Source organism: Zingiber officinale, chromosome 10A (genome assembly GCF_018446385.1).
Source record: "Zingiber officinale cultivar Zhangliang chromosome 10A, Zo_v1.1, whole genome shotgun sequence".
Classification (NCBI taxonomy): Eukaryota; Viridiplantae; Streptophyta; class Magnoliopsida; order Zingiberales; family Zingiberaceae; genus Zingiber; species Zingiber officinale.
The window spans coordinates 15,061,340-15,087,601 of NC_056004.1; the positions used below are offsets into that span (position 1 = coordinate 15,061,340).

At 38.5% G+C, this 26,262-nt stretch overlaps 1 protein-coding gene, 1 long non-coding RNA gene and 1 other non-coding gene across 3 annotated transcripts; 2 read left to right on the forward strand and 1 right to left on the reverse strand.

Moving 5' to 3' along the window:
- Positions 1-5,132: 5,132 nt before the first annotated feature.
- LOC122028376 lies at positions 5,133-5,238 on the forward strand. The gene has a single exon (XR_006124767.1). It is a non-coding gene; the product is annotated as a small nucleolar RNA R71 (small nucleolar RNA).
- A 13,682-nt stretch (positions 5,239-18,920) lies between these two features.
- On the forward strand, positions 18,921-21,080 carry LOC122026134 (phosphopantothenoylcysteine decarboxylase subunit VHS3-like). The gene is made up of 2 exons (XM_042584775.1): positions 18,921-19,251; positions 20,522-21,080. Exons 1-2 carry the CDS (start codon positions 19,141-19,143, stop codon positions 20,936-20,938), a joined length of 528 nt encoding a protein of 175 aa, XP_042440709.1. The 5' UTR covers positions 18,921-19,140; the 3' UTR covers positions 20,939-21,080.
- Positions 21,081-22,109: 1,029 nt separating this feature from the next.
- LOC122027783 lies at positions 22,110-22,797 on the reverse strand. The gene is made up of 2 exons (XR_006124518.1): positions 22,598-22,797; positions 22,110-22,156 (listed from the first exon to the last, which is right to left on the reverse strand). It is a non-coding gene; the product is annotated as an uncharacterized LOC122027783 (long non-coding RNA).
- Positions 22,798-26,262: the final 3,465 nt, after the last annotated feature.

Consider the following 26,262-nt stretch of genomic DNA (forward strand, 5'->3'; position numbering starts at 1 on the left):
GAATTTTTCTTAAATTCTTTCCTAGGTTTTCTAATCCTTTTAAAATACAAAAATCACATAAAAAGCCTTGTACCACAGGTGAGTGGAAGCTTACATCCTTTTCGCTTGTGGATCTAAAGTATGGTGATGGAAGAAGTAGCCTCTTCTTCTAGTTCCTTTCCCTTGATTCCCTTGCTTTGTCCTCCTTGTATCTTAGGCTTTCTAGGAGAAAACCTTGGCTTTGGGGCCGAAGGTGGAGGAGAGGGTGTTGGTGTTCTCGGTGAGGGAGAGGGAGGATGAGAAAATGAGAGAAAAATAAACTTCTCTTTTCTTGCTCCCTTTTATGTTAAGGAGGAAGAGGTAGCAAAATTAGTTTTTGCTTTCCTTCTCCCTTAGCCCTTTTTTCTATTTTCTTTTTATTTTTATTTATTTATTTATCCTCATCATTCATGGTGAAACAAGGGGGAATGAATCCCCTTAACCAACCTTTTTAATGTCACGGCAAGAAGAGGGAGAGGGAGAGAAAAGGAGGAAGGCAAGTTGCCTTTCTCTTGCTCTTTTCTTGTTTTCTTTTGGCTAGCTTTTACTCTTACCTTTATCATGAGTTTCCCTCCTTTGCTATCAACATCTTCTCTCTATCCCAATTGGTTTCTACTAATTAATTCTATGAAATATAATATAAGAGGTTCAAGGTTCAATCCTTGACTTTCTCTTCTTTTTATTTCATTTTATTTCTTTTTGCTTCAACTCACTTCTTATTATTTTTCTAAGGCAAAATCCCATATTCATATGTTTATCTTAAAAGCTTAGTGGGTGTTACAGTAGGTCAACTCGATGACTTGATATCACAAGTCATGGATATGGAGATATCAAGTTGACACATGGGTATGCATTGGAGAATGTATACTGAATGACCCGCCATGAGAAAGTATCATGGATCATTATATGAGTGCCATATACTTTCTCATGTGGCTATTAGTATGACTATTAGTCCTTAGACCTGAAGTCACCATGGATCTCTACATAAGGAGTTATGTACTTTGGTTTCGTCAAACGTCACCCGTAACTGGGTGGACTATAAAGGCGATTACTGGGTATATAACGAATTATGTAGAGGGATGTGAGTGATGTAGATGGGATCTATCCCTCCCATATGATGGGAGCGACATCGGTATTCTTGGTAGAGTGAGACAACTAAGTGCATGGCCATGCCCAAATGAGTCAACATTAGATGTTGAGCTCATTTGATCGAGTGAGTCTACTTGGAGTTCAAGATTTAGATTGATTAGAGGATGACACGGTCTATGCCTCACATTGATCAATCTAGATGTCTAGGATAGAAGGACAATGTCACATATTGTGAGGAGTCACAATTAGTAGTCACAAGGTGATGTTGGATCTCAACATTCTTGTAACTTGGGTAGTAATGATGTGTTGCTAGATACCGCTTATTACTTATGTTCCTAAATGAGTTTAGGGGCATTGCCAATTTTACAAGAACCTATAGGGTCACACACTAAGGACAATTAGATGGAGATTTGGTTCATATGATGAACCAAGAGGATTAGATTCATTTGATGAATCAAATTGGATTAAAAGTAATCCTAATTGGGCTAATTGAGTTGGACTCAAGTTGATTCAAGTATTCAATGAGTCTAATTTAGATTATGACTTATTAAATCAATTTAATTTAATGAATTAGATTCATTATATTAAGTTGGCTCGAATCAAATGGTTGGATTAGATCAACCATGGTAGAGATTAGGTCAAGTTTGACTTGACTTGAGAAGGAAGACCAAAGGTCAATTTTGACTTGACCTTTTGCCACCTCATTGGTGAGTTGGCATTGAAGTGGACCAATGATGTTACTCCACATCATCATGGGTGCCACTTCATGGAAGTTACAAAGCCATTTTCTTAATAACTTCACATTAATTGCATTTAATGGGGAGTTACACACGAAGATAGTGGCCGGCCACATTTTGAATGGGGATGAATTGATTTTCATTCATTCATTCAATTGTGCATTATTCTTCCTTCTTCCTCAAGCTCTCCCTCTCCCTCTCCTCCTTGCTTGGCCGAATCTTACCAAGGTGCTAGCACACCTTTGGGTGAGGTTTTCTCCACCTACGTGTCCGTGTGGATACTTCTAGAGGACCGACGCTTGACGGTCTAGAGATCCGGCAATTCCTTGGACGAGCGGGAACGCGAAAGGGCACGCTTCAAGGTATACTTCTTAACACATAGATCTTGGAGTAGATCTAGATATTTAAAAACTCGTACTCGTAATTTTCGTTCGGTTTTCCTTGCACAGATCTACGGCTTTGGGTGATTCGGGGTTTCCGCGACGCGAAAAGCGGTTTTCGCGGCCCGAAAAACCTAACACTTATAAGGAAGCATCTCTTAGGCATTTCATCATACATAAGCCTTGCATAAGCATAACATGGTGGCATAAGGTTCGCACAACATATAGCATATCATAGGGAGACATCAAACTAACATCACCTAATAGATTACCCATCATAAGGGATCATAAACAAGCATGGTTAAAGTTTTGAACTCTATTCAAACCCTAATTCATATTTTGGCCGAAACCTACAAGAGGTTTATCCCTAAGCTTTAAGCAATATTAACAAATGAGGACATCAAACTAACATCACCTAATAGATTACCCATCATGAGGGATCATAAACAAGCATGGTTAAAGTTTTGAACTCTATTCAAACCCTAATTCATATTTTGGCTGAAACCTACAAGGCATGGTACTAGGTTTTAAGCCACATTAAGCATGGAACATCAAACTAATATCACATAATACTTAGAATAACATAGAAGAAAACATAAGCAAGTCTAGTTGGAGTTAAACTTCCCTAATCCCTTTCATTTCCTTCTTGGCCAAAACTTACAAGACATGGTACTAGGTTTTCTAAGTAACCTTAAGCATAGAAAACATTCGAAAACCACTTATACTGGAGAGAGGATACCTTCCGCTTCTGAATATCCCTTGTGTATCTTGCTTGAAAGAAGATCTTAGGCCTTAAGGACTCCTCCTTGTGAAGTCTTCCTAAGAATGAAATTCTAAGCTTGTTTTCAAAAAATGGAGAAGAAGAAGAAGCTTGGTTCGGTGGAGGGAGAAGGAGGAAGAGGAAGGAAAAGAGAAAAAAATAAACTTTTCATTCCCTTTCTCCTATTTATTCTAAATGAAGGGAGAAGGGAAAACAAACTTTTCATTCTAAGTGAAGGGAGAAAAGGTGTCCCTTCACCTTCCCTACCCTTAACTACAATTTCCCTTTCCTTCCTAATAGCACTCCCCTGCTGGGGCTACTGATTATCCTATATCACATAAAACTTGTCACTTGCTAAGAGGTTCAAGGTTCAAACATTGGTCATGCCTCTTTTGGTTCTATTTTCCTTTTTTTTTTTAAGAAGAAGAAACCCACGTAAAGCCCATTCTAATCATGCAAAATTTATATAAAATTGCTAGAGATCCTACGGGTGTTACACTACAAACATTTAAAAGAGAAGAGACATGGTTAGAGGTATTAGATAAATCATATTCCAACCTTTCCTTACCAATTACCAAAGAAAGTTTATGGTTTTTAATATCAATAATAGCTCCTGCTGTAGTAAGGAATGACCTTCCCAATATAATAGGAATTTTTGGATCCTCCTCCATGTCAAGTACTACAAAATCAGTGGGAATTATACTCCCACCTACCTCTATTGGCACGTCTTCACCGATACCCATAGGGTACCTGCAAGAATGGTCAGCTAGTTGCAGTGCCATAGTAGTAAGTTTAAAGTTTTTGAGACCTAATTTATTACAAATAGAATAAGGAATGAGGCTAACACTTGCCCCTAAATCACAAAAAGGTTTCTCAATAAATTCAGCTCCTATGTTGCAAGGAATTTAATAGCTTCCTGGATCCTTTAGCTTTAGGGAAATGTTCCTTTCAAAAAGAGCACTACATTCCTCCATAAGTGCTATGGTCTCTATGTCTCCTCTTCTTCTCTTACTTGACATGATGTCTTTCAAGAATTTGGCAAACTTAGGCATTTGTAAGATCGCATCAATGAGAGGAACTTCAACACATGTCTATTTGACTTTCTCCAAGAATTTGCTAAACTCTTCATCCTTCTTAAGCATAACAAGTCTTTGAGGAAAAGGGACTACTTGACTTTGTGAGCAAAGTGGAAGAGTCTTTTCAACCTTAGCGGTACTCTCCTCTTCCTCTCGAACCTGAATAGGTTCTTGTGTTGAAGGAGAGAACTCTTTTTCATATTTCATCCCTTTTTGAGCAGTCACTTGGGGATCTCCCAAGGTCCGTCCGCTCCTAAGTTCAATTCGATTGAAGTGCTCCATAGGATTAACATCAGGTTTTCCAGGAAGTTGACCTGGTGCTCTGGAAGATGAAGAAGCTAACTGGGTAATTTGACTATCCTGAATCTTTTGATGTTTTTCATAATTATCCATTCTCTGAGTAAGCTTCAAAATATCTTGCTTCAGTTCATTCTGATTTGAGATAATTTCTTCAAATATTTTTTCAATTTTAGACATAGGAAAACCTTGAAAAGATTGTTGTTGTTGAAAATTCTACTGCACAGATTGAAAATTAGGTCTTGCCCCCATAGATGGTCCTTTCTCTTGATTATTTCTATAAGAAAAATTAGGATGACTTTTCCACCCGGGGTTGTATGTATTTGAGTACGGGTTGTTCTATCTCTGATTAAGACCCATGATTGCATCACGTTATTCCAATTGATTGATTTGTGCAAAGATAACTCCCAAAGGACATGAGTCACTAAAGTGATCAGTACTCCCACATACTTCACAAGTAGATACAATGGCATTGACCATATTTGAATTAGTTCCCATGCTTTCTAATCTCTTTATAAGAGCATCCAGTTTTGCAGCCATTAAAGTAACTGCATCAACATCAAACTTTCCTGATGCTTTTGTTTGGTTTACACAAGAATAGCCACCACTTCTCTCATTTTCCCATTGATGATGATTTTGGGCTACATTTTCAATTATCTTCTCAGCTTCATCTAGGCTTTTATTCATGAGTGCCCCTCCTGCAGCTTAGTCTAAGGACACCTTTGTATGATAATTAATGCCATTATAAAATGTGTGCAACACTAACCACTTCTCTAAGCCATGATGTGGGCATTGTCTGAGCATATTATTATATCTATCCCAAGCTTCAAATAAAGATTATGAGTCAGCATGTTTGAAACTTGCAATAAGATTCCTGATATGAGCCGTTTTACTAGGTGGATAGAACTTGTCCAAAAATTGTTGCTTGCACTGTTCCCATGTAGTGATGCTATTTGGAGCTAAAGAATTTAACCATTGCTTAGCTCTGTCTCTTAAAGAATATCTGAATAATAATAATCGTACTACTTCAGAAGGAACACCATTCATTTTCATTGTACCGCATATCTCATAGAAGACCTCCAAGTGTTGATTTGGGTCCTCATGAGGTCCTCCACCAAACTAGTTCTGCTGCACCATAGAAATAATAGCCAGTTTGATCTCAAAATTATTTGCTTCAATAGAAGGTCTTGAAATGCTAGATCGAAACCCTCTAGCATAAGGTGCTGCATAATCCTTTAATGGTCTATTTGTCATGCTAGACTGTTCTTGTTCTTCTTGATGTCTTTGTGAAGTTCTTCTTTTATGAAATGTTCTGTTTATTTTAGGGTCTAGAGGAAGAAGTTTTCCTGCAAAGTTAGGTCTTTGCATACACAAGAACAAGATTGCAAGATATATTTGTTCAAAAGAAAAAAAGAAAGAAAGAGAAAAGTTAGATCAAAAGAAAAATAGAGAAAAACTAGATTAGAATGCTAGAAATCTAGAATGAAAAATTTGAATTAGAATTAGAATTACAACAAAATGAATTGTCAAGAAGTAAAAAGATATGTAAGTGATGAAAACGGGATTCTAAAGATTAGTTACAACTATGCTAATGAAAAGAAAAGTTATGTTTAGTCTAACTCAATTGATAATCTCTAATGTTATAGCGCAGTCCCCGGCAACGGCGCCAAAAACTTGTTAACGATCCGCAAGTGTACGGATACGTCGTCAGTAATAAAGAAAGATATCATATCCACAGGGACTGGTTATAACCACTAAAGATATATGAACACGAATTAGCTAAACAACTAATCAATTGATTTATAAAAGCTAAGTGGAACTATGTAAAATAAGATATAGAGGTAAAGCATAGAAACAGGGATAAGGGCTTTGATAAAAGGATGTTCTAAGAGTTTTGGTTTCTTTGTAATATTATTCAATGTAAATGATCTACCAAATCTTATTCCTCAATTGTCCTTCATTTGTAGAAGATTGTCGATTCTCTCTTGCAATAGAAAACTAGCCTAGAACTAAAATCTATATCTAATGTGATCAATTAGGAATGATTCCTATGATATCCTTACACGGGCTTGCCTGTCACGTGCATCCCTCGGATAATCAACATAGAAATTCACTACTTCTCAACCATATCAAGATATAAAAGATTAATGCATACAATCTATCCTATCCCATTGAATGTCCTTATTTCCCCTTCAAGATTATCCCTCAATCGTCCTTACACGGGCTTGTCTATCACGTACGTCCCTTGGAAAATCGAATGAAGAATTACCTCTACAAGATTCATAAGACACTCAAACTTTCAATCAAGTATGGTAATTAAGTCCAATCACAACAATCTACACAAGATCAAATAGATACAAAACAACACAACATCATAGAAATAGGAAATTGGCAAATCCACAAGAGTGTACATCAAATCATATTACAAATGCTCCCTCCATCCTAGAACCAGGAGATCTAATCTATAGAACAAGAAAAGAACCCGAAAGACAGGAAGATTACAAGCATCTTGATCCTAAAATCCAAGAAGAGATAGGGAAGAAAAGCTTATCTAAGATGAAGAACGGTCTTCGGATCCAATTCTCGATCACGGAGTCGATTCGTTGAAGATCTCTCCTTAGATCGTCAGAAAATCCCTCCAAGAAGGTGAGGAATCGTCCAAATCTTGCTCTATCCCAAAAGGGAGAACTCCCCCCTCAAATGCTGAAAGAAACCCTTATATAGAGTAGAATTTTTTGGTGCCATACGACCCTAAGACCTGGCCATGTGTGAGACACTTGTTAAGTTCCATTTAATTTTTGGAATCAATAATGTTAAGTTCCATTTGCGATTCCTATTTTAATTTCCAAAGAACACAATAGGTTATTTAGGAAAGGTTCGACACTTGTACAAAATTTTTGTACTGTGAAACCTGTACGATCTTCCTAGGACTAACCAACAACTGGTATCAGAGCTAGGGTTTGCCTCTGTGTGTTTTGTTTTTCAAATTAATTATGCACATGTCATACATAATTTAGGCAGGATAATAGTAGGATGTGCTAACTTTGTGGTTGCAGACTCCAACTATTATGGCATATAGATATTGTGTGTGATTGGACCCTTGGATATGTCAAGAGCATTATTTTGTGTGCATGATTGTATGTATCAAATACAGCAGGAGCTGTATTATTTTTAGAATTTGTTTTTATTGTTCGATCTAGATTACATGTACATTTCTTTATGGAATATAGGATCGATATATGTAATATTCTATATTTGTCGCGGATCGTATCTTTGTGAGGCGTGGTGCTATTAGAGGACCAGAGGCGCAGCGGAATAAGAAGCAAGATAGATGCTACAACTCAACCCGATGGCGGTGGCTAATGATGGTAGCAGCTTGGGTTGGAGCATACCGAAGACAGTTGTAACACCCATAGGATCCCTAGGAATTTTATGAATTTTACCATGATTAAAATAGGCCTTATGTGGATTTTTCTAAAATAAAAGAAAAATAGAACCAAAAAGAGGCATGACCAAGGTTTGAACCTTGGACCATGTGTTAGATGCATGTATGTGATAACCAGTAGCCTCAGTAGGGGTGTGCTATTAGGAAAAAGAAGGGGAATTGTAGTTAAGGTGAAGGCCTTTCATTTAGAAGGAGACTTAGAAGGAAAAGTTGGAGTTGCCTTCTTCCTCCCTAATGGAAAAAGATGAATTGCCCTCTTCCTTCATTCAACATAAATAAGAAAAAGGGAAAGAGAACTTCATTTTTCTTCTCTTTTCTTCCTTCCTTCTTCTCTCCACCGAAAAACCAAAAACCTCACCCTCACCATTTCCGAAACCAAACCAAAGAAGTTCTTCTAGGAAAAAGTTTCAAGAAGCAAAGGGTATTCTCTTAGTGGATTAAGCGAGAGGATGTAAGTATTCCCTCACCTGTAGTACAATAGTTCTCGTACGTTTTATGTTTAAAAGTTGTTTGAAAAACTTAGGGATTTCCTTGCAAGTTTCGGTCAAGATGAGGAGTTGTGGTCACTTATAGTTGTCAAGTTTAAAATTTATGCTTCATGTTGTAACAAAAAGTCTAGAACCTCACTCTTGAGGTTTCGGCCAAGATGGAATACCAGACTTAGAGTAAAATTTTAAGACCTAATCATGCTTGTTTATGCTCCTTCATGATGTATAATCTATTATATGTTGTTAGTTAAGTTTTCATGTTACATGTTGTATAAACAAAACCTAGAATCTTACCTTAGGTTTCGGCCAAGGATGAACATAAGGCTTAGAGCAAGGTTTTGAAATCTAATCATGTTTGTTTGTGTTCCTTCATGATGTATGATCTATTATGTGTTGTTAGTTATGTTTTCATGCTACATGTTGTATAAACAAAATCTAGAACCTTACCTTAGGTTTCGGCCAAGTATGAACATAAGGCTTAGAGCAAGGTTTTGAAATCTAATCATGTTTGTTTGTGTTCCTTCATGATGTATGATATATTATGTGTTGTTGTTAAGTTTTCATGCTACATGTTGTATAAACAAAACCTAGAACCTTACCTTAGGTTTCGGCCAAGGATGAACATAAGGCTTAGAGCAAGGTTTTGAAATCTAATCATGTTTGTTTGTGTTTCTTCATGATGTATGATCTATTATATGTTGTTAGTTAAGTTTTCATGCTACATGTTGTATAAACAAAACCTAGAACCTTACCTTAGGTTTCGGCCAAGGATGAACATAAGGCTTAGAGCAAGGTTTTGAAATCTAATCATGTTTGTTTGTGTTCCTTCATGATGTATGATCTATTATATGTTGTTGGTTAAGTTTTCATGTTACATGTTGTATAAACAAAACCTAGAACCTTACCTTAGGTTTCGGCCAAGGATGAACATAAGGCTTACAGCAAGGTTTTGAAATCTAATCATGTTTGTTTGTGTTCCTTCATGATGTATGATCTATTATGTGTTGTTAGTTAAGTTTTCATGCTACATGTTGTATAAACAAAACCTAGAACCTTACCTTAGGTTTCGGCCAAGGATGAACATAAGGCTTAGAGCTAGGTTTTGAAATCTAATCATGCTTGCTTATGCTCCTTCATGATGTATGATCTATTATATGTTGTTAGTAAGTTTTCATGCTACATGTTGTATAAACAAAACTAAGATCCTTACCTTTAGGGTTCGGCCAAGATTAAATGGAAGGTTTAGGGAAAAGTTTTGAACCTAACTATGCATGTTTATATTTTCTCATGATGTATGATTCTTGATATATATGGTTAGTTTAAGTTTTCCATGCTATTGGTGCAGGAAGCATCCGACGATCGAACCTAAGTTTTGATAATGGCAAAGGGATTCAAAGTTAAGATTCTCTGTTATCTAACATGTTGAATGAGTATTTCAGGAAAGTCCTAACTGCGGTTAGGCAGGTGAAAACCCTAGGGGGTGGTAACCCTAGGTCCTAGGGGGTGGTAACCCTAGGTGGAGAAAAGTCCTAGCTGCGGTTAGGCAAAGGGAAAAACCTAGGGGGTGGTAACCCTAGGTCATAGGGGGTGGTAACCCTATGCGGAAAGTCTTGGCAGGTCGATGCCTTCAGGCAAAAGTCCTAGGGGGTGGTAACCCTAGGTGGAAAGTCCTGGTGTCGCGAACCAGGTGAAAGACTGGACTAGCCGGGGAAGCGGATGTCCAGCAGAAAGTCCGGAAGCATCGAGTGCTGAGCAAAAGTCCAGTCGATCTGGAGGATCGACTGGCAACAGGTAAATCTCATGAGTGGAGTAGGTGAGGACGCGTTCCCTGTAGAGGGAACAGTAGGCGTCGGGTCGACCTAGGGTTTCCGGTCAGAAACCCGAAGTCAGACTCGGACAGTTCGGAGACTGTCTATACTTCATTTATCATGTTTATTGTGCTAACTTTGTGTTGCAGGATATTGTTTGGGTCTAACGTATCTTGCAGGTGCAAAGGAGCAACCTAAAGCCTCGGATGAACAGTGTCCGAGGCGCCTCCATGGAGCTTGGAGGCGCCTCGGGTGAAAAAGTTGAGCTGGCTGCGAAAGTTCATCGAAGGCGCCTTGAAGGGAGTATAAGGCGCCTTGGAAGGCGCCTTGAGGAGGGTATAAGGCGCCTCCAAGGGATGAAGTTCGACCAGTTCAGATCTGATCCACGCGGAAGACTAGGCAGCATAGAGACGCCTTGAACAGCCTTCAAGGCGCCTTGAACACCCTTTATAAGGGGGTTTCGACCAGCATCTCAAAATATCAAGTTCTGAGCTTTCCTTCTTCAACGTGCTGCTAACAAAGTCATTCCGAAGTGCTGTTGCAACATTCCGACGACCCGGAGCTTCGTTTTTCTCTTCTTTAAGTTGTCGGTACAAAGTTATTCTAATTGCTGTTACATTTTGTAATCTGTAATTCTTATCGAGCTTATAGTTGTTGCCCACCGGAAGCGATCAAGGATCGCGGGCCTTCGAGTAGGAGTCGCCTTAGGCTCCGAATGAAGTAAATCCCTTTGTGTCTTTGTGTTTATTTTTCTGCTGCATTTTAATTACTCCGATAGTTTTTCGATAATCGAACAAATAGCCACGAGCGCTATTCACCCCCCCCCCCCCTCTAGCGCGTCTCGATCCAACACATGCTTCATGTGGCGTTAAAAATAAATAATAAAAAAAAAGAAAACCTAGAATCCTACCTCTAGGTTTCGGTTAGGTTAAGATTTAGGGTTATAGGAAGATCAAAAACCCCAATCATGTATGCTACTGATTTATTATGATGTGATATGGATTTTATGCCATCATGCTATTTGTTATGTGCACTTACGTCATCATGTATGTTTTCTCTAAGAAATGCTATGTGTTATGTGCACTTTATGCTACTATGTTATGCAAGGCTCATGTATGATGAAAAGCCTAAGAGATTCTTCCCTTAAGTTGGGACTAAGAGCACTCTTCACGATATGACAAGAATATGATATGCCATGATAGGATAAGAACATGATATACTATGATATGATATGATATGAATCATGATATGTTATTTTACTTTGTATGGCTTGTACCAGGGATGGGCTCCTAAGTTGCCCCTAGGTCGATGGTCTATGAAACGGACCTAGTAAACGGGATGGGCTCCTAAGTTGCCCCTAGGTCGATGGTCTATGAAACGGGCCTAGATCCTAGTAGGTTCAAGATTTACTACCTTGGATCTACTTAGGATGCGCGCATTTATGTATATATGTGGTACAAAGCCGGGACCTCAAGATGAGATTATGTTTAAGTATTTATATGATATATATGTTTTCAAAGGACATCTTGCATATACTCATTCATGATGCATATTTTCAAAGGACATCTTGCATATGCTTATTCATGCTAAATGTTTTCCTTTATGTTTTAGTAAGATGTTCCTTTATGAAAAATATGTTTATGATGACTAGATGATCATGTTATTACTTTGTGTATGAACTCTCACATGCTATGTTATGATTTACTTACATGAGTATGACTCCACTTTATGCTAGTATGCAGATTTATATCTAGATGTTGGTTAAATGAACATGTAGCACTTTATGTTTAGATGCATGATTCATGTTTTGTGAGTAGGAAAGAATCTTACTAAGCCTATGTGCTTATAGTTTAATTTCCCTTGTACTGCAGACAACGGAAAGGAATGGTTGAATTAAAAGGGAGCAGCAGGAAGGGCAAGAATGTGTGTGGCAGTGGCATGGTGGAATAAATCTACTTAATGTTTCTATGTTCTAAAACTTTACATATGATGGATGATATTTATTGATGTCTACTCACTATGAACTTATGTTTTGATGATCTCTGATAATATGCTTAGTTCAAGTAAAATGCTATGCATTATGTAGTAAGTAGTAGAGGTTAGATCAAGTTATTAATGTTAACATGATATGTTGGATATATGATCTTATGATAATGAGCATGTTTCTATGACAACATGATTGTATGCTTAAGTTAGTTTAATTTGTTTCAAAAAAATTATTATTTACTTCCGCTGCCATGTATGTATGTTTTCAAGTAACCTCCATCCCTTTGCCCCCTTCCCGAGGCGAGGGGAAGGGCAGGGCGTTACAGTTTGGTATCAGAGCCAAGTTTGCCTTTCCACTACACACACATCAAGCCTTCATCCTGCCACTCCAAGTAAGTATTTCTATGCCATCTTTATGCCTACTTTATTTTTTTTATGTATGATAAGAAATCTAAGTATGATAACATGCTTACTCTATTATTTAAGTATGATAAGGAATGTTATAATCTAAGTATGCATGAAGGTAGAGTAGGAATAATGATAACTTATGATTAAGCTTTGTTGAGAATAATAATGACCTTATGCTAGCCTGGTTAGGAATAATGATAACTTATGCTAGCCTTGTTGTCATTTATGAAGATAAGCATGGCTAGAAGACGCAATACCAGAGTCGATGAGACGGTACCCCCACCTGATCTGATGCATGTAGTCACCGAACTTCAGCGTCAGGTTACGGAACAGCAGCAAGTGATTAATGCTCTGATGAATCAGCAGGGGAATCCTGTTACCCCACCAAAGAATCAGAACACGATGCCAGTTATACCTACAGCTGTGCCAGTACCACCGGCACCAGTACCACCCGTGGGCCCTGCCCCAGGGATCAGATAGGAGGCGTACCTGATTCAGTGGTAGAGACTGAAGCCGGAAGCCTTCTCTGGTAATTGTGAACCATGGGGCGCTCAAGCCTGGTTCAAGACTGTGGAAAGCATAGTAGAACTATTGGACTGGCCAGAGCATGAGAAAGTCAAGTGTGTATCATTTTGCCTTACCAGAGATGCTAGAATGTGTTGGGACTGTGTTAAAGCAAAAAGACAAGTGAACCAAATGAGATGGACGGATTTTAAAGTTGAGTTCTTTGAAGAATTCTTCCATATGCATGTTACCAATAAACACTACGATGAGTTCACCGAGTTCCGGCAAGGTGACCTGTCCGTTAATGAAGCTGTGAAAAGATTCAACCGACTAGCACGCCTATGCCCAGAGTTGGTCAGTACGGAAAGAGAAAGGGTCAGACTCATGCTAAAGATGCTTAGACCCGAAATAGCTCTAAACGTGGCTGGAGGAGTTAATAGACCGCAGACCACAGAAGAGCTAATCAGCAGTGCCCTGCTCACCGAACATTATTTTAAGGCGATGAACAAGGGCGAGAGTCAAGCCCAACCAGGAGGATAGAAACCTCAAAATACCAAAGCCAGCTGGAAAGGAAACCACAGTGGCAAGAGAAAGCAATGGAACGACTCTAAGGGTGGTCCCGCAAGCAAGCAACCCATGTTTCCTCAGTGTATCGCATGTGGGAAGAAGTACCCAGGGATATGCCGGATAGGCACAAATAAGTGCTACAACTGTTGATTGGAAGGACATATGGCCAGAAACTGCCCTACTCAGGTTCAGACACCTCCTCAGCAGTATGTCCAGAACCGAGGTGCTCCCTCACAACTACACCTAATGCAAACACGTCAGATAAGGCCCTCAGATAAGGCAAGGGAGATTGGAAGCTCCACCAGTTACGACGAATGCCAGGATCTTCTCCCTCACCAAGGAAGATGTGGTGAATGATTCTACAATTGTCACATGTCAGATATTTATTTTTAGTCAGCATGCTACTGTATTATTTGATACTGGGGCAACACACTCGTTCGTCTCTACACTTTTCACAAGAAAGATAGACATGCCACCTCAAGCCTTAGATTTCAAATTCTTAACAACCCTACCGTCGGGAGAAATAATGCCATCTACTCATATGCTGCGAGCCGCGCCCATCAGAATCGCAGACAAAGAACTCTACAGTGATCTGATAGTACTCGATATGCAGGATTATGATATTATATTGGGCATGGATTTCTTGAGCAAGTACGGTGCCTCAATAGAGTGCCGAAAAAGAAAAGTAGTCTTTCGGCCTGAAGCAGAACCAATGTTTGAGTTTATTGGGAAGCCAAGGGGAATTATGTGTTACGGGGTCGAAACTATGTCCGGACAGCTCTCTACCCTGACAATAGCACCAACGCTGTTAGACGATATATTGGGGAAGCAAACCCGTGACCCAAGCATCCAAAGGATCAAGCAAGAGAGCTTAGAAGGAAAGAACGACGGATTCTGTATCGCTGACAATGGAGTATTATACTTCAGGGACCGCTTATGTATCCCCGACGATCCAAAGTTTCGGAAGAAGATACTGGAAGAAGCCCATGCAACACCCTATGCGATGCATCCTGGATCCACCAAGATGTACCAGGACTTGAAAAAGAAATTCTGGTGGTTCGGTATGAAAAAAGACGTGGCTCAGTATGTCAGTACCTGCCTGATCTGCCAGAGAGTTAAAGCAGAACACCAGAGACCTAGAGGAGTACTACAACCAATTCAGATTCCAGAATGGAAATGGGAGGACATATCTATGGATTTCATCTCCGGACTACCCAAAACGACGAACGGTTATGATTCTATATGGGTTAATCGTGGACAGATTGACGAAATCCGCCCACTTCCTAGAAATCAAGATGACCTACTCAATTGAGCAATTGGCTCAATTATATGTTAAGGAAATTGTTAGATTACATGGGATTCCTAAGACCATCATTTCTGATAGAGATGGTCGCTTTGTTTCACATTTCTGGGAATGTACTCAGAAGGCCCTCGGTACAAAGTTATTGTTCAGTACTGCCTTCCACCCTCAGACCGATGGACAAACAGAAAGGGTGAACCAAGTACTAGAAGATATGTTACGAGCTTGTGCCTTAGATTTCAAGGGAGGCTGGTGCCAATATCTATGCTTAGCAAAATTCACCTAAACAATAGTTACCAAGCTACTATTGGAATGACGCCTTACGAGGCTTTGTACGGCAGGAAATGTAGATCCCCTATATACTGGTACTAAGGCGGTGAAAAGAAGGAGATGGGACTCCGAACAGATTTCATTGACAACACCACCCGTGCTATACAGAACATCCGCCAAAGAATAGAAACTGCTCAGAGTCGGCAGAAGAATTATGCAGATAAGCGACGTAGGCCATTGGAATTTAGTGTCGGGGATTCGGTATTTCTCAAGGTAGCTCCTATGAAAGGAGTGATGAGGTTCGGAAAGAAGGGAAAGCTGAGTCCGCGCTACGTGGGACAATATCAGATTCAGAAAAGGGTCGGCAAGGTAGCTTATGAGATAGAGCTGCCTCAAGAGATGTCAGCTATCCACAATGTGTTCCACGTTTCGATGCTAAAGAAATGTATTTCGAGCACAGACCAAGTGATCAAGCCACAGAGAGTACAAGTCCAAGAGGACCTAAGTTATGAGAGCCGACCGGTTCGGATATTAGACCGAGATGTCAAAAGACTAAGGAATAAAGAAGTACCCTTAGTAAAGGTCCTGTGGCATAATCAACGGTTTGAAGAAGCTACTTGGGAACGCGAGGATGATATGAAGCAGAAGAACCCAGAGTTATTCTAAGTTCGAGGACAAACTTTTATGAGGTATGGGGGACTGTAACACCCATAGGATCCCTAGGAATTTTATGAATTTTACCATGATTAAATTAGGCCTTATGTGGATTTTTCCAAAATAAAAGAAAAATAGAACCAAAAAAAGGCATGACCAGGGTTTGAACCTTGGACCTTGTGTTAGATACATGTATGTGATAACCAGTAGCCCCAGTAGGGGTGTGCTATTAGGAAAAGAAGGGGAATTGTAGTTAAGGTGAAGGTCTTTCATTTAGAAGGAGACTTAGAAGGAAAAGTTGGAGTTGCCTTCTTCCTCCCTAATGGAAAAAGATGAATTGCCCTCTTCCTTCATTCAACATAAATAAGAAAAAGGGAAACAGAACTTCATTTTTCTTCTCTTTTCTTCCTTCCTTCTTCTCTCCACCGAAAAACCAAAAAACCTCACCCTCACCATTGTCGAAACCAAGCCAAAGAGGTTCTTCTAGGAAAAAGTTTCAAGAAGAAAAGGGTATTCTCTTAGTGAATTAAGCGAGACGATGTAAGTATTCCCTCACCTGCAGTACAATCATTCTCGTACGCTTTATGTTTAAAAGTTGTTTGAAAAACTTAGGGATTTCCTTGCAAGTTTCGGCCAAGATGAGGAGTTGTGGTCACTTATGGTTGTCAAGTTTACAATTTATGCTTCATGTTGTAACAAAAAGTCTAGAACCTCACTCATGAGGTTTCGGCCAAGATGGAATACCTGGCTTAGAGTAAAATTTTAAGACCTAATCATGCTTGTTTATGCTCCTTCATGATGTATGATCTATTATATGTTGTTAGTTAAGTTTTCATGCTACATGTTGTATAAACAAAACCTAGAATCTTACCTTAGGTTTCGGCCAAGGATGAACATAAGGCTTAGAGCAAGGTTTTGAAATCTAATCATGTTTGTTTGTGTACCTTCATGATGTATGATCTATTAGGTGTTGTTAGTTATGTTTTCATGCTACATGTTGTATAAACAAAACCTAGAACCTTACCTTAGGTTTCGGCCAAGGATGAACATAAGGCTTAGAGCAAGGTTTTGAAATCTAATCATGTTTGTTTGCGTTCCTTCATGATCTATGATCTATTATATGTTGCTAGTTAAGTTTTCATGCTACATGTTGTATAAACAAAACCTAGAACCTTACCTTAGGTTTCGACCAAGGATGAACATAAGGCTTAGAGCAAGGTTTTGAAATCTAATCATGTTTGTTTGTGTTCCTTCATGATGTATGATCTATTATATGTTGTTAGTTAAGTTTTCATGCTACATGTTGTATAAACAAAACCTAGAACCTTACCTTAGGTTTCGGCCAAGGATGAACATAAGGCTTAGAGCAAGGTTTTGAAATCTAATCATGTTTGTTTGTGTTCCTTCATGATGTATGATCTATTATGTGTTGTTAGTTAAGTTTTCATGATACATGTTGTATAAACAAAACCTAGAACCTTACCTTAGGTTTCGGCCAAGGATGAACATATGGCTTAGAGCTAGGATTTCAAATTTAATCATTCTTGCTTATGCTCCTTCATGATGTATGATCTATTATATGTTGTTAGTAAGTTTTCATGCTATATGTTGTATAAACAAAACTAAGATCCTTACCTTTAGGGTTCGGCCAAGATTAAATGGAAGGTTTAGGGAAAAGTTTTGAACCTAACTATACATGTTTATATTTTCTCATGATGTATGATTCTTGATATATATGGTTAGTTTAAGTTTTCCATTCTTCATGTGGGGTTAAAAATAAATAATAAAAAAAAGATAACCTAGAATCCTACCTCTAGGTTTCGGTTAGGTTAAGATTTAGGGTTATAGGAAGATCAAAAACCCCAATCATGTATGCTAATGATTTATTATAATGTGATATGGATTTTATGCCATCATGCTATTTGTTATGTGCACTTACGTCATCATGTATGTTTTCTCTAAGAAATGCTATGTGTTATGTGCACTTTATGCTACTATGTTATGCAAGGCTCATGTATGATGAAAAGCCTAAGAGATGCTTCCCTTAAGTTGGGACTAAGAGTACTCTTCGTGATATGACAAGAATATGATATGCCATTATAGGACAAGAACATGATATGCTATGATATGATATGATATGAATCATGATATGTTATTTTACTTTGTATGGCTTGTACCAGGGATGAGCTCCTAAGTTACCCCAAGGTCGATGGTCTATGAAACGGGCCTAGTAAAAGGGATGGTCTCCTAAGTTGCCCCACTACAACAAAATCGCTCATAGACATCAGTGGAACAACAACGGTTTTAGGCTAAAACCGATGTTTTTGAGTATTTTACACCGGTTTTTCTAAAAACCGGTGTCTATGAGCGCAGATTTTAGCTCATAGACATCGATTTTTTAGGCGATGTCTATGAGCGCCCTTTTTTTGGTTAATAGACACCGATTTTAACATCGGTTTTTAAAATCCGATGTTAATGAACCCAAATAATATTTTAATTTTTCCCCACAAGCCAAAATCTGCACACTGTGAATTCCCTCCAAACCTAAATCTTTATCCCGCCCTTCCTCCGCGCGACATCTCTCTCGCGATAACCTAAACCTCCGACCATCCGACCATCCGACCATCTCTCTCAGTCTAAACCTAAACCTCCGACCATCTCTCTCAACCTCATCTCCCTCTTCCCCCCTTCCTAGATCCTCTCCCGATCAGGATCAAGACACGATGAACTTGCTTCTCCGTCCAACCACACCGCATCTACTCCAACTCCTCCATTTGGTTGAGAAGAGGAGGCCTTGGTAGCGTACAGCATTCCCACCCGCGCGTCCAGAGCCACCGGCACCACCTCCTCCGCCACCTCTGCGAACAGCGGGCTGAACCGCAGCAGGTACGTCTCCCGGCACGTCGTCCCCTCCGGGCACACCGCCAGGCCCCCCTCCACCGCCAGCAGCCGCCGCATCGTCGCCGCGTCTCGTCCCCTGTCCCGGGTCAGCCGCACAGTCCGCATCGGCGCCAACGCCTCCGACACCCGGATCGTCTCGGCATCGATTTTTCGCTCTTTAATTCTACTGCCATATCCTCTGTGATCGGATTCGGTTAAGGGGTTCGGTTTATAGATCGACTGGTTCTACTGCCAGATCATTTTCATTCAACACAGAGCATGAAAACGATCGGCTTATTTGGGATTTTCTTCAAAATCTTGTTTGCTAAAATGATCTAGTTGGGAAAAATAAAGAGTATAGAAGAAAATGGAATTTTCTTTCTTTGTTCTCGAATAGGGTTTCCGATTTCCATCACATCCGACGGCAGCTATTTTCCATTTGGCATTTCCGTCCATCGCCGGCAGGCAGGATCATGGCCGTCCAAGCCCAGGTGGCCGCCGAAGCGGCGCTTCTCCGATCGCTGAATTGCAACAACACAGTTCCGGTGGCGGAATTGCTCGCCGCAGCTCGATTTCTGCTCACGGTAAGAGTTGATTCCGTCATTTCACTTTTAAAAGGTTTTCTTGTCTCCCTCAATTACTGCTCTTTTGTGTCATTCCAGAAAATAAAAATACAAGATGCATCTTTGCAAGCTCGATGTTAATTTTAGGAAAAAATTTATTGCACCGACCTATAAGATTTATCTGTTCTTTAAATATATCTTACAATAACTACTAACATTTAACAGTGACTTAAATAGAATGATGAAAAATGGGGCAAATGCTTGTTCCAGTTTTCAAACTTAAGGGGTTTTTTGACGATCTTAGAACACTAAAAGCATTTTTGAAAGTAGATAAACCTTCTGGTAAAATGAAAGTTTCCTTTTAATCTTGTCAGGAACCGAACCAGTGCCCTTCCATGCCTTTAGGACCCAGGAGTGTGGGCCTATGGGCATAACTGCTCACCAGAATTCTTTAAGATGGTTGATAAGGACCACCATGGGGCTTTTTGATTCTTCTTACTCCTCCCTTATGGAATTGCAAGCCATGATCCGAAAATTTATTCAACTAGTCTGTTAGTCTGGTTTTGAAATAGGAAGTAGGAGCAGTTTACTGAAAAAAACTTTCTCACTTTCACCTTATTACACTCCCCAAATCAGACAGAAAAATTACTGTTCATGTGTTTCCGTCCAATTTAGCTTCCAGTTTTTTTGATAAATTTATATTTACAAACACTTTTTAAAAATGTTTTTAATCATCCAGCCTTAGAAAATTAAAAGTTTCCTTCTTTCGTATCCTAGTACTATGTAGTCTTGCATTGATCAATATCTGACCCTGTGTTGGTCAGGTGGCAATGCTAGCTGGTCTCTTTTGTTATCTTCCCTCTTTGTTCACGAACATGGTATCCATTGATGTTTCTGAACTTTTGCTGAACAATCATTGTTTGGCTAAGGGACAAACATTAGTTATTCAACTTTTTTGCTATGAATTGTGGATGGAAAAAAGGGTGTCTTGATGTTCTGCTGTCTGTAGACAATTTCAATAGCTTTGTAAAATCATGTCAAATATACATTGGCATTTTAAGGATGTAGGTCTTGCGGATGGTTTATGCTGCATTCTAGTGGATGCACCTTGTTGAAATTCTGGATAATTTAATTTGTGTTTTCTTAGTGAAATTCAACTCGCTGCAAAACGTAGTGTTTGTGCAAAATGACGCAAGTTTAAGTTTGGAAACCTTTCTTGACTTTTTTGCATTCAACACTAATGTTGCTAAAGAAGACTAATACTTCTCAATTGAATGACTTTTGCATTCAGGACCTAGTCAATAAGATGCCTGAGGTCCAGCTTGGCCAGAAGAGTGAGTACTTAGAAGAAGATGGAGACAGGGATAGCGATGGGGATGGCAAGGGAGACAAAGATGGAGATTCGGAGGGAGGAGGAGAGGAGCACTCGGAGGAAGACAATGTGGGCCGTGAAAACCCAAATGATGCGAACAGCAATGAAGCTGCAGGAGGTGATGAGGATGATGATGGAGGCAAACCAGATGGGGAAGATGAGAATGAAGGGGAAGAGCCTGAAGATCAGGATCCCAATGACAACAATGAACAAGATGATGACGATGACGACGATGATGATAGTGGTAATGCTGAGGATGAGGGGGAAGAGGAGGAAGAGGATGATGAAGAAGAGGTTGAAGACATAATTCAACCCCCAAAAAAGAGAAAGAAATGAATGATCAAGTTTGACATTTAGCTACTGTTATTCACCTTGCTTTGTTCAGCTGTTTTAAGTCATTAATCTTGGAGAATTATCATGTAATGGACCAGAACAAACTTTGATTTCTGAGAATATACAACCTCATTTTGCTTTCTCAGGTACAGAAGATCTCTAGATAAAGTTATTCCAAAAAATCTTATGATCAATGTGGTTGGATAATATCTTATGGCATTTCTCTGTTTGTTAATACTCATGGTTCGAGGAATTTCTTGTTACATATCAATCATCTAGTTTTTCTAGCTTTGGAATACTGATCTTGATATGCTATCAATTATTTCAGATATCAGATGAAGGGGGTGGCATACCAAGAAGTGGTCTTCCAAAGATTTTCACATATCTCTATAGCACTGCTAAAAATCCACTCGAGGAAAACGATGAAGGAAGCTCAGATGGAGTAATTATGGCTGGTTATGGTTATGGGCTTCCAATTAGTCGTCTCTATGCTCGCTATTTTGGTGGTGATTTACAAATTATCTCTATGGAAGGATATGGTAAATCCAATTCTTTCTTTATGCAATACTTAATCTCAAGTTCAATTTGTCCTGCTTGAATTCCAATATGGCTCATTCATTGCCTATTATGTTGCCAATACTTATTCGTGATTTACAAACTCGTGCTTGCTATGATTTTTTGATACAAACCGGATGCTATGCTTTTGTTACAATGATTTTTTTTATACAAACCGAATGCTATGCTTTTGTTACAAACCATATACTAGTTGGAGACTAAATGATTGCCTAAGAAGAAAGGAATTAGAGATTAGGAGATGCAGTGAGTAGAGTGGCTGGATAAGCTATCTTAAATGGTAACCTTAGGATTAAAGGATTGATACTCGAATTTAACCTAACCTATTAAGATAAATGGGTAATCAATACTAATCCTTATTTTGATTGTTTAAATGTTGGGCTCCTGTTTCATAGCAAAAGGTTCATTTTGTGACTCTAAACTAAGTTTTTTTTTATTGTTTAAGTGTATTTTCTGAATTTTGAGAACCAATTTTTTTTTGTACATCTACCATCAAGTATGACCCTACTTAACCAGATATACACTTTTAGACCCCCATCTTCATGCACATGGCTAACTGTAACCCGCGAGGTCTTCTGACTTTGTGTTTTTCAGTTCAGGGTCTACTAGTTTACTTATCTCTTCTGGGTTTTGAAGATACTTTGTGGCCTGTATAACATAGAAGAACAATGAGCCGTGGATATATAGCATGAATCTACTAATATGAATCACAAACTGTTGGATCAAGAAGGATATATCTTGAGACTAGCGAACCCAAAGGGCAAACAATGTTATGTCTTTTCCAACTAATGAATCTCCAAAGGGAAGATAATGTTGAAAGAAACTTGTGATTTGCAGCGAGGCTATGGTTTCCTCAGTTGGGATGTGATAAGGTAGCTAAATAGAGGTAATACAACCTTTAACTTACCCTGACTATTGTATGAACTGATTAGAGGGCTTGTTGAGAATTAAGCTTCTAAACTACATGGAACAAATGATTATCGGAAGTTTGTAGGAAATAAGAACAAATTTGGGTTTATGCCCTCAGTATCTGTTACAAGAAGCTGATGCTGTTTTTGAGTATCAAATATTTTCAAATATGCATCTTACCCAATTTATCAGACACCCTCTTTCCTTGCAATATGGAGGTCTTCCACTGATTATTTCCAGTAAAACTACTCCAAAAGCAAAGATGTTAGCTTGAATTTCCATTTCTTGTTGCTCTCGAGGAACATTATATTCTGGAAGAGAGACTCTGCTGAAGTAACCAGCACTTTTCTTAGATTCTGAGAAAATAATTTTCCAGCTCTCAAAATTAACCAACTACAAAAGAAATGTAAGAGGGTTTTATAATCTTAATCCATTCCGCTAATACAAAGATGTGAAAAAACATAAACCAAGTTAGCAGCAAAAATCACTGAAGGCATTATCTGGGAAAGATGAAAGCCACAAAAAAAGGGCACAGTTGCCTTTTGATTCACTGCATATCAACCCACCTTGTGTTTGCCTGCTTCATTGATTGCGTGGTGATGGTGAATTTTATAGCTTTCGCTCCTTATTGTATTATGTCTATTAGCCATGTGTATACAAAGGGCATAGTTGCATTCTTGCTTATGAGATTTGGAAGATGGCATCAGAGGTAGTACAATAAATAGTATATCTCTTCATTTGCTTGTTAACTATGAACATTTTCTTTGTTCTTCTATGCTTCCTTCACTGTTATATTCATTATCTTCCACAGCAGCCTTTAAAAACTCAGTATTCTATTTTATTTGATACATGCACACATTTGTTTTAGTTATTTGACATATGGTGGATTTATGTGTTTTTACAGTTTACAAATCTCAAGTACTCCAGAGTTGAAATTGATGAAGTGCGGTTCGAGTGGGCTGAATGCATGCTAGATTACATTTGAGACAGTTGTACCTTGATGTGTTAACAGAATGTTATACTTTGATTTTGATATCTATTAGTTAGCTTTTGATGTAAAAAGAATGTTTGGGTATTTTATGGATATTGTTGTAAGAAGATTATTTATATAATTTGTGAATATTTGTGTATTTTATGGATATTATTGAATGAAGAATATTTGTATAATTTGTGAATATTTATGTTTTTTTTTTGTTATTGTCGGTTTTAAAATCAAATCCGTGCTGTTAAAAAATATACATATTACATCGGTTTTCCACCGATGTAAAACCGGTGTTGTAAAGTAATATTACATCGGTCATTTACCGCTGCCAAAACTGGTGTTATTAACATACAATATTACATCGGTTTTACACCGTTGATGAAACTGTGTCGTTAAGTGATACTACACCGGTTAATAACCGATTTGAAGACCGGTGTCGTTAAGTGATACTACACCGGTTTTAACCCGATGTCTAAAATGGCAGACTTTTAACATCGGCTTCATAGACATCGGTCGAAAATCAAATAGACACCGGTGGAAAACCGATGTCTATGAGCAATTTTGTTGTAGTGCCCCTAGGTCGATGGTCTATGAAACGGGCCAAGATCCTAGTAGGTTCAAGATTTGCTACCTTGGATCTACTTAGGATGCGCGCATTTATGTATGTATGTGGTATAAAGCCGGGTTCTCATGATGAGATTATGTTTAAGTATTTACATGATATATATGTTTTCAAAGGACATCTTGCATATACTCATTCATGATGCATATTTTCAAAGGACATCTTGCATATGTTTATTCATGCTAAATGTTTTCCTTTATGTTTTAGTAAGATGTTCCTTTCTAAAAAATAAGTTTACGATGCCTAGATGATCATGTTATTACTTTGTGTATGAACTCTCACATGCTATGTTGTGATTTACTTACATGAGTATGACTCCACTTTATGCTAGTATGCAGATTTATATCTAGATGTTGGTTAAATGAACATGTAGCACTTTATGTTTAGATGCATGATTCATGTTTTGTGAGTAGGAAAGAATCTTACTAAGCCTATGTGCTTATAGTTTAATTTCCCTTGTACTGCAGACAACGGAAAGGAATGGTTGAATTAAAAGGGAGCAGCAGGAAGGGCAAGAATGTGTGTGGCAGTGGCATGGTGGAATAAATCTACTTAATGTTTCTATGTTCTAAAACTTTACATATGATGGATGATATTTATTGATGTCTACTCACTATGAACTTATGTTTTGATGATCACTGATAATATGCTTAGTTCAAGTAAAATGCTATGCATTATGTAGTAAGTAGTAGAGGTTAGATCAAGTTATGAATGTTAACATGATATGTTGGATATATGATCTTATCATAATGAGCATGTTTCTATGACAACATGATCGTATGCTTAAGTTAGTTTAATTTGTTTAAAAAAACATTATTTACTTCCACTGCCATATATGTATGTTTTCAAGTAACCTCCGTCCCTTCGCCCCCTTCCCGATGCGAGGGGAAGGGCGGGGTGTTACAATAGTGATGGAAAAGGCCATAATAGTTGGAAAATTAATTTTTAAATTTATTGCTTTTATTTACTATGATGTATGTGTGCATGATATGCTTGCATATGCTAAAATCCTCATTTTTAAATAACTAAGTGTGAGAGGGATTTTAATAAATTTCACGGTCTCCATTACTGGTTTGTAAGTGATGCAAACAAACTTGCGCGTTGGCTCTGAGTGCCTTCCTCCATATCGGATGAGTTTGTTTGCGGATCACTAGATCAAATTTCTATTTTGGATGACTATAGGAAATTATTTAAGAGCGTGTGATCTTCCCCATCGGAAGGGGCACAATCTTATTAATGGACTAAGTGTCAAGTAATGGTATACACATAGGCACGTCTAATAGTATCCTCCCCATCGGAGTCACTGCTATTATTTGTGTGACCAAAGGAATACCAATTATTAATTTTATTTGTCAAAAAGTTAGGTTGACAAGAATAAAATTAATGGGTAAAACCTTCTCTTACAAATGTTTGATTTTGTATACGTCCACACTATCGTGGCATGCAAAATTCACGGTGATTTGAGTTGTTGGTTAATTTAAAATAGTATTGTTTGAGGATTGAATATTATTCTAAATTTAGAGTCCTGGCCAAAATTTATTTTATGATTCTTAGGATGACTTTCAACCCACTGGCCATTATTCTGAAAGAGAATAGACTTACTGGTCCCAACTATATAGATTGAAAAAGAAACCTGAATATTGTCTTAACTGCTGAAAGCTATAAGTTTGTACTGTCAGAGGTATGCCCAGATGCACCTAATGGTGATTCTACCCCAGAGGAGATTGAGTATCATAAGAAATGGGTAAAAGAAGATGAGATGGTGCGGTGTTACATTTTGGCTTCAATGTCAAATGTATTGCAACATCAGCATCAAGATTTACCAACAGCTTATGATATAATGAACAATCTCAAAGAACTCTTTGGGCACCAGAGTCGGACTGCTAGACAAGAGGCAATGAGAAAGTTAATGACAGCAACCATGTCAGAGGGGACACCCGTAAGGGATCATATCCTCAAAATGATGGCTTATCTGAACGAAATACAAGTCCTTGGAGGTGATATCGATGGGGAAACCCTAGTCGATATAATTCTCCAAATGCTATCCAGAAGTTTTAAGCAGTTTCGCTTGAACTATAACATGAACAAAAGGGAGTATACATTGGCGAAACTTCTGACAGAACTACAGGCAGCAGAAGGTATTTTTTGTCACAGTTCTCGGATTCACTATGCTGAAAATGGTTCTACATCTAAGTCGAAAGGCAAGAAGAAAAAGAAACAGGTCTTTCCAGCAAAGAAGGT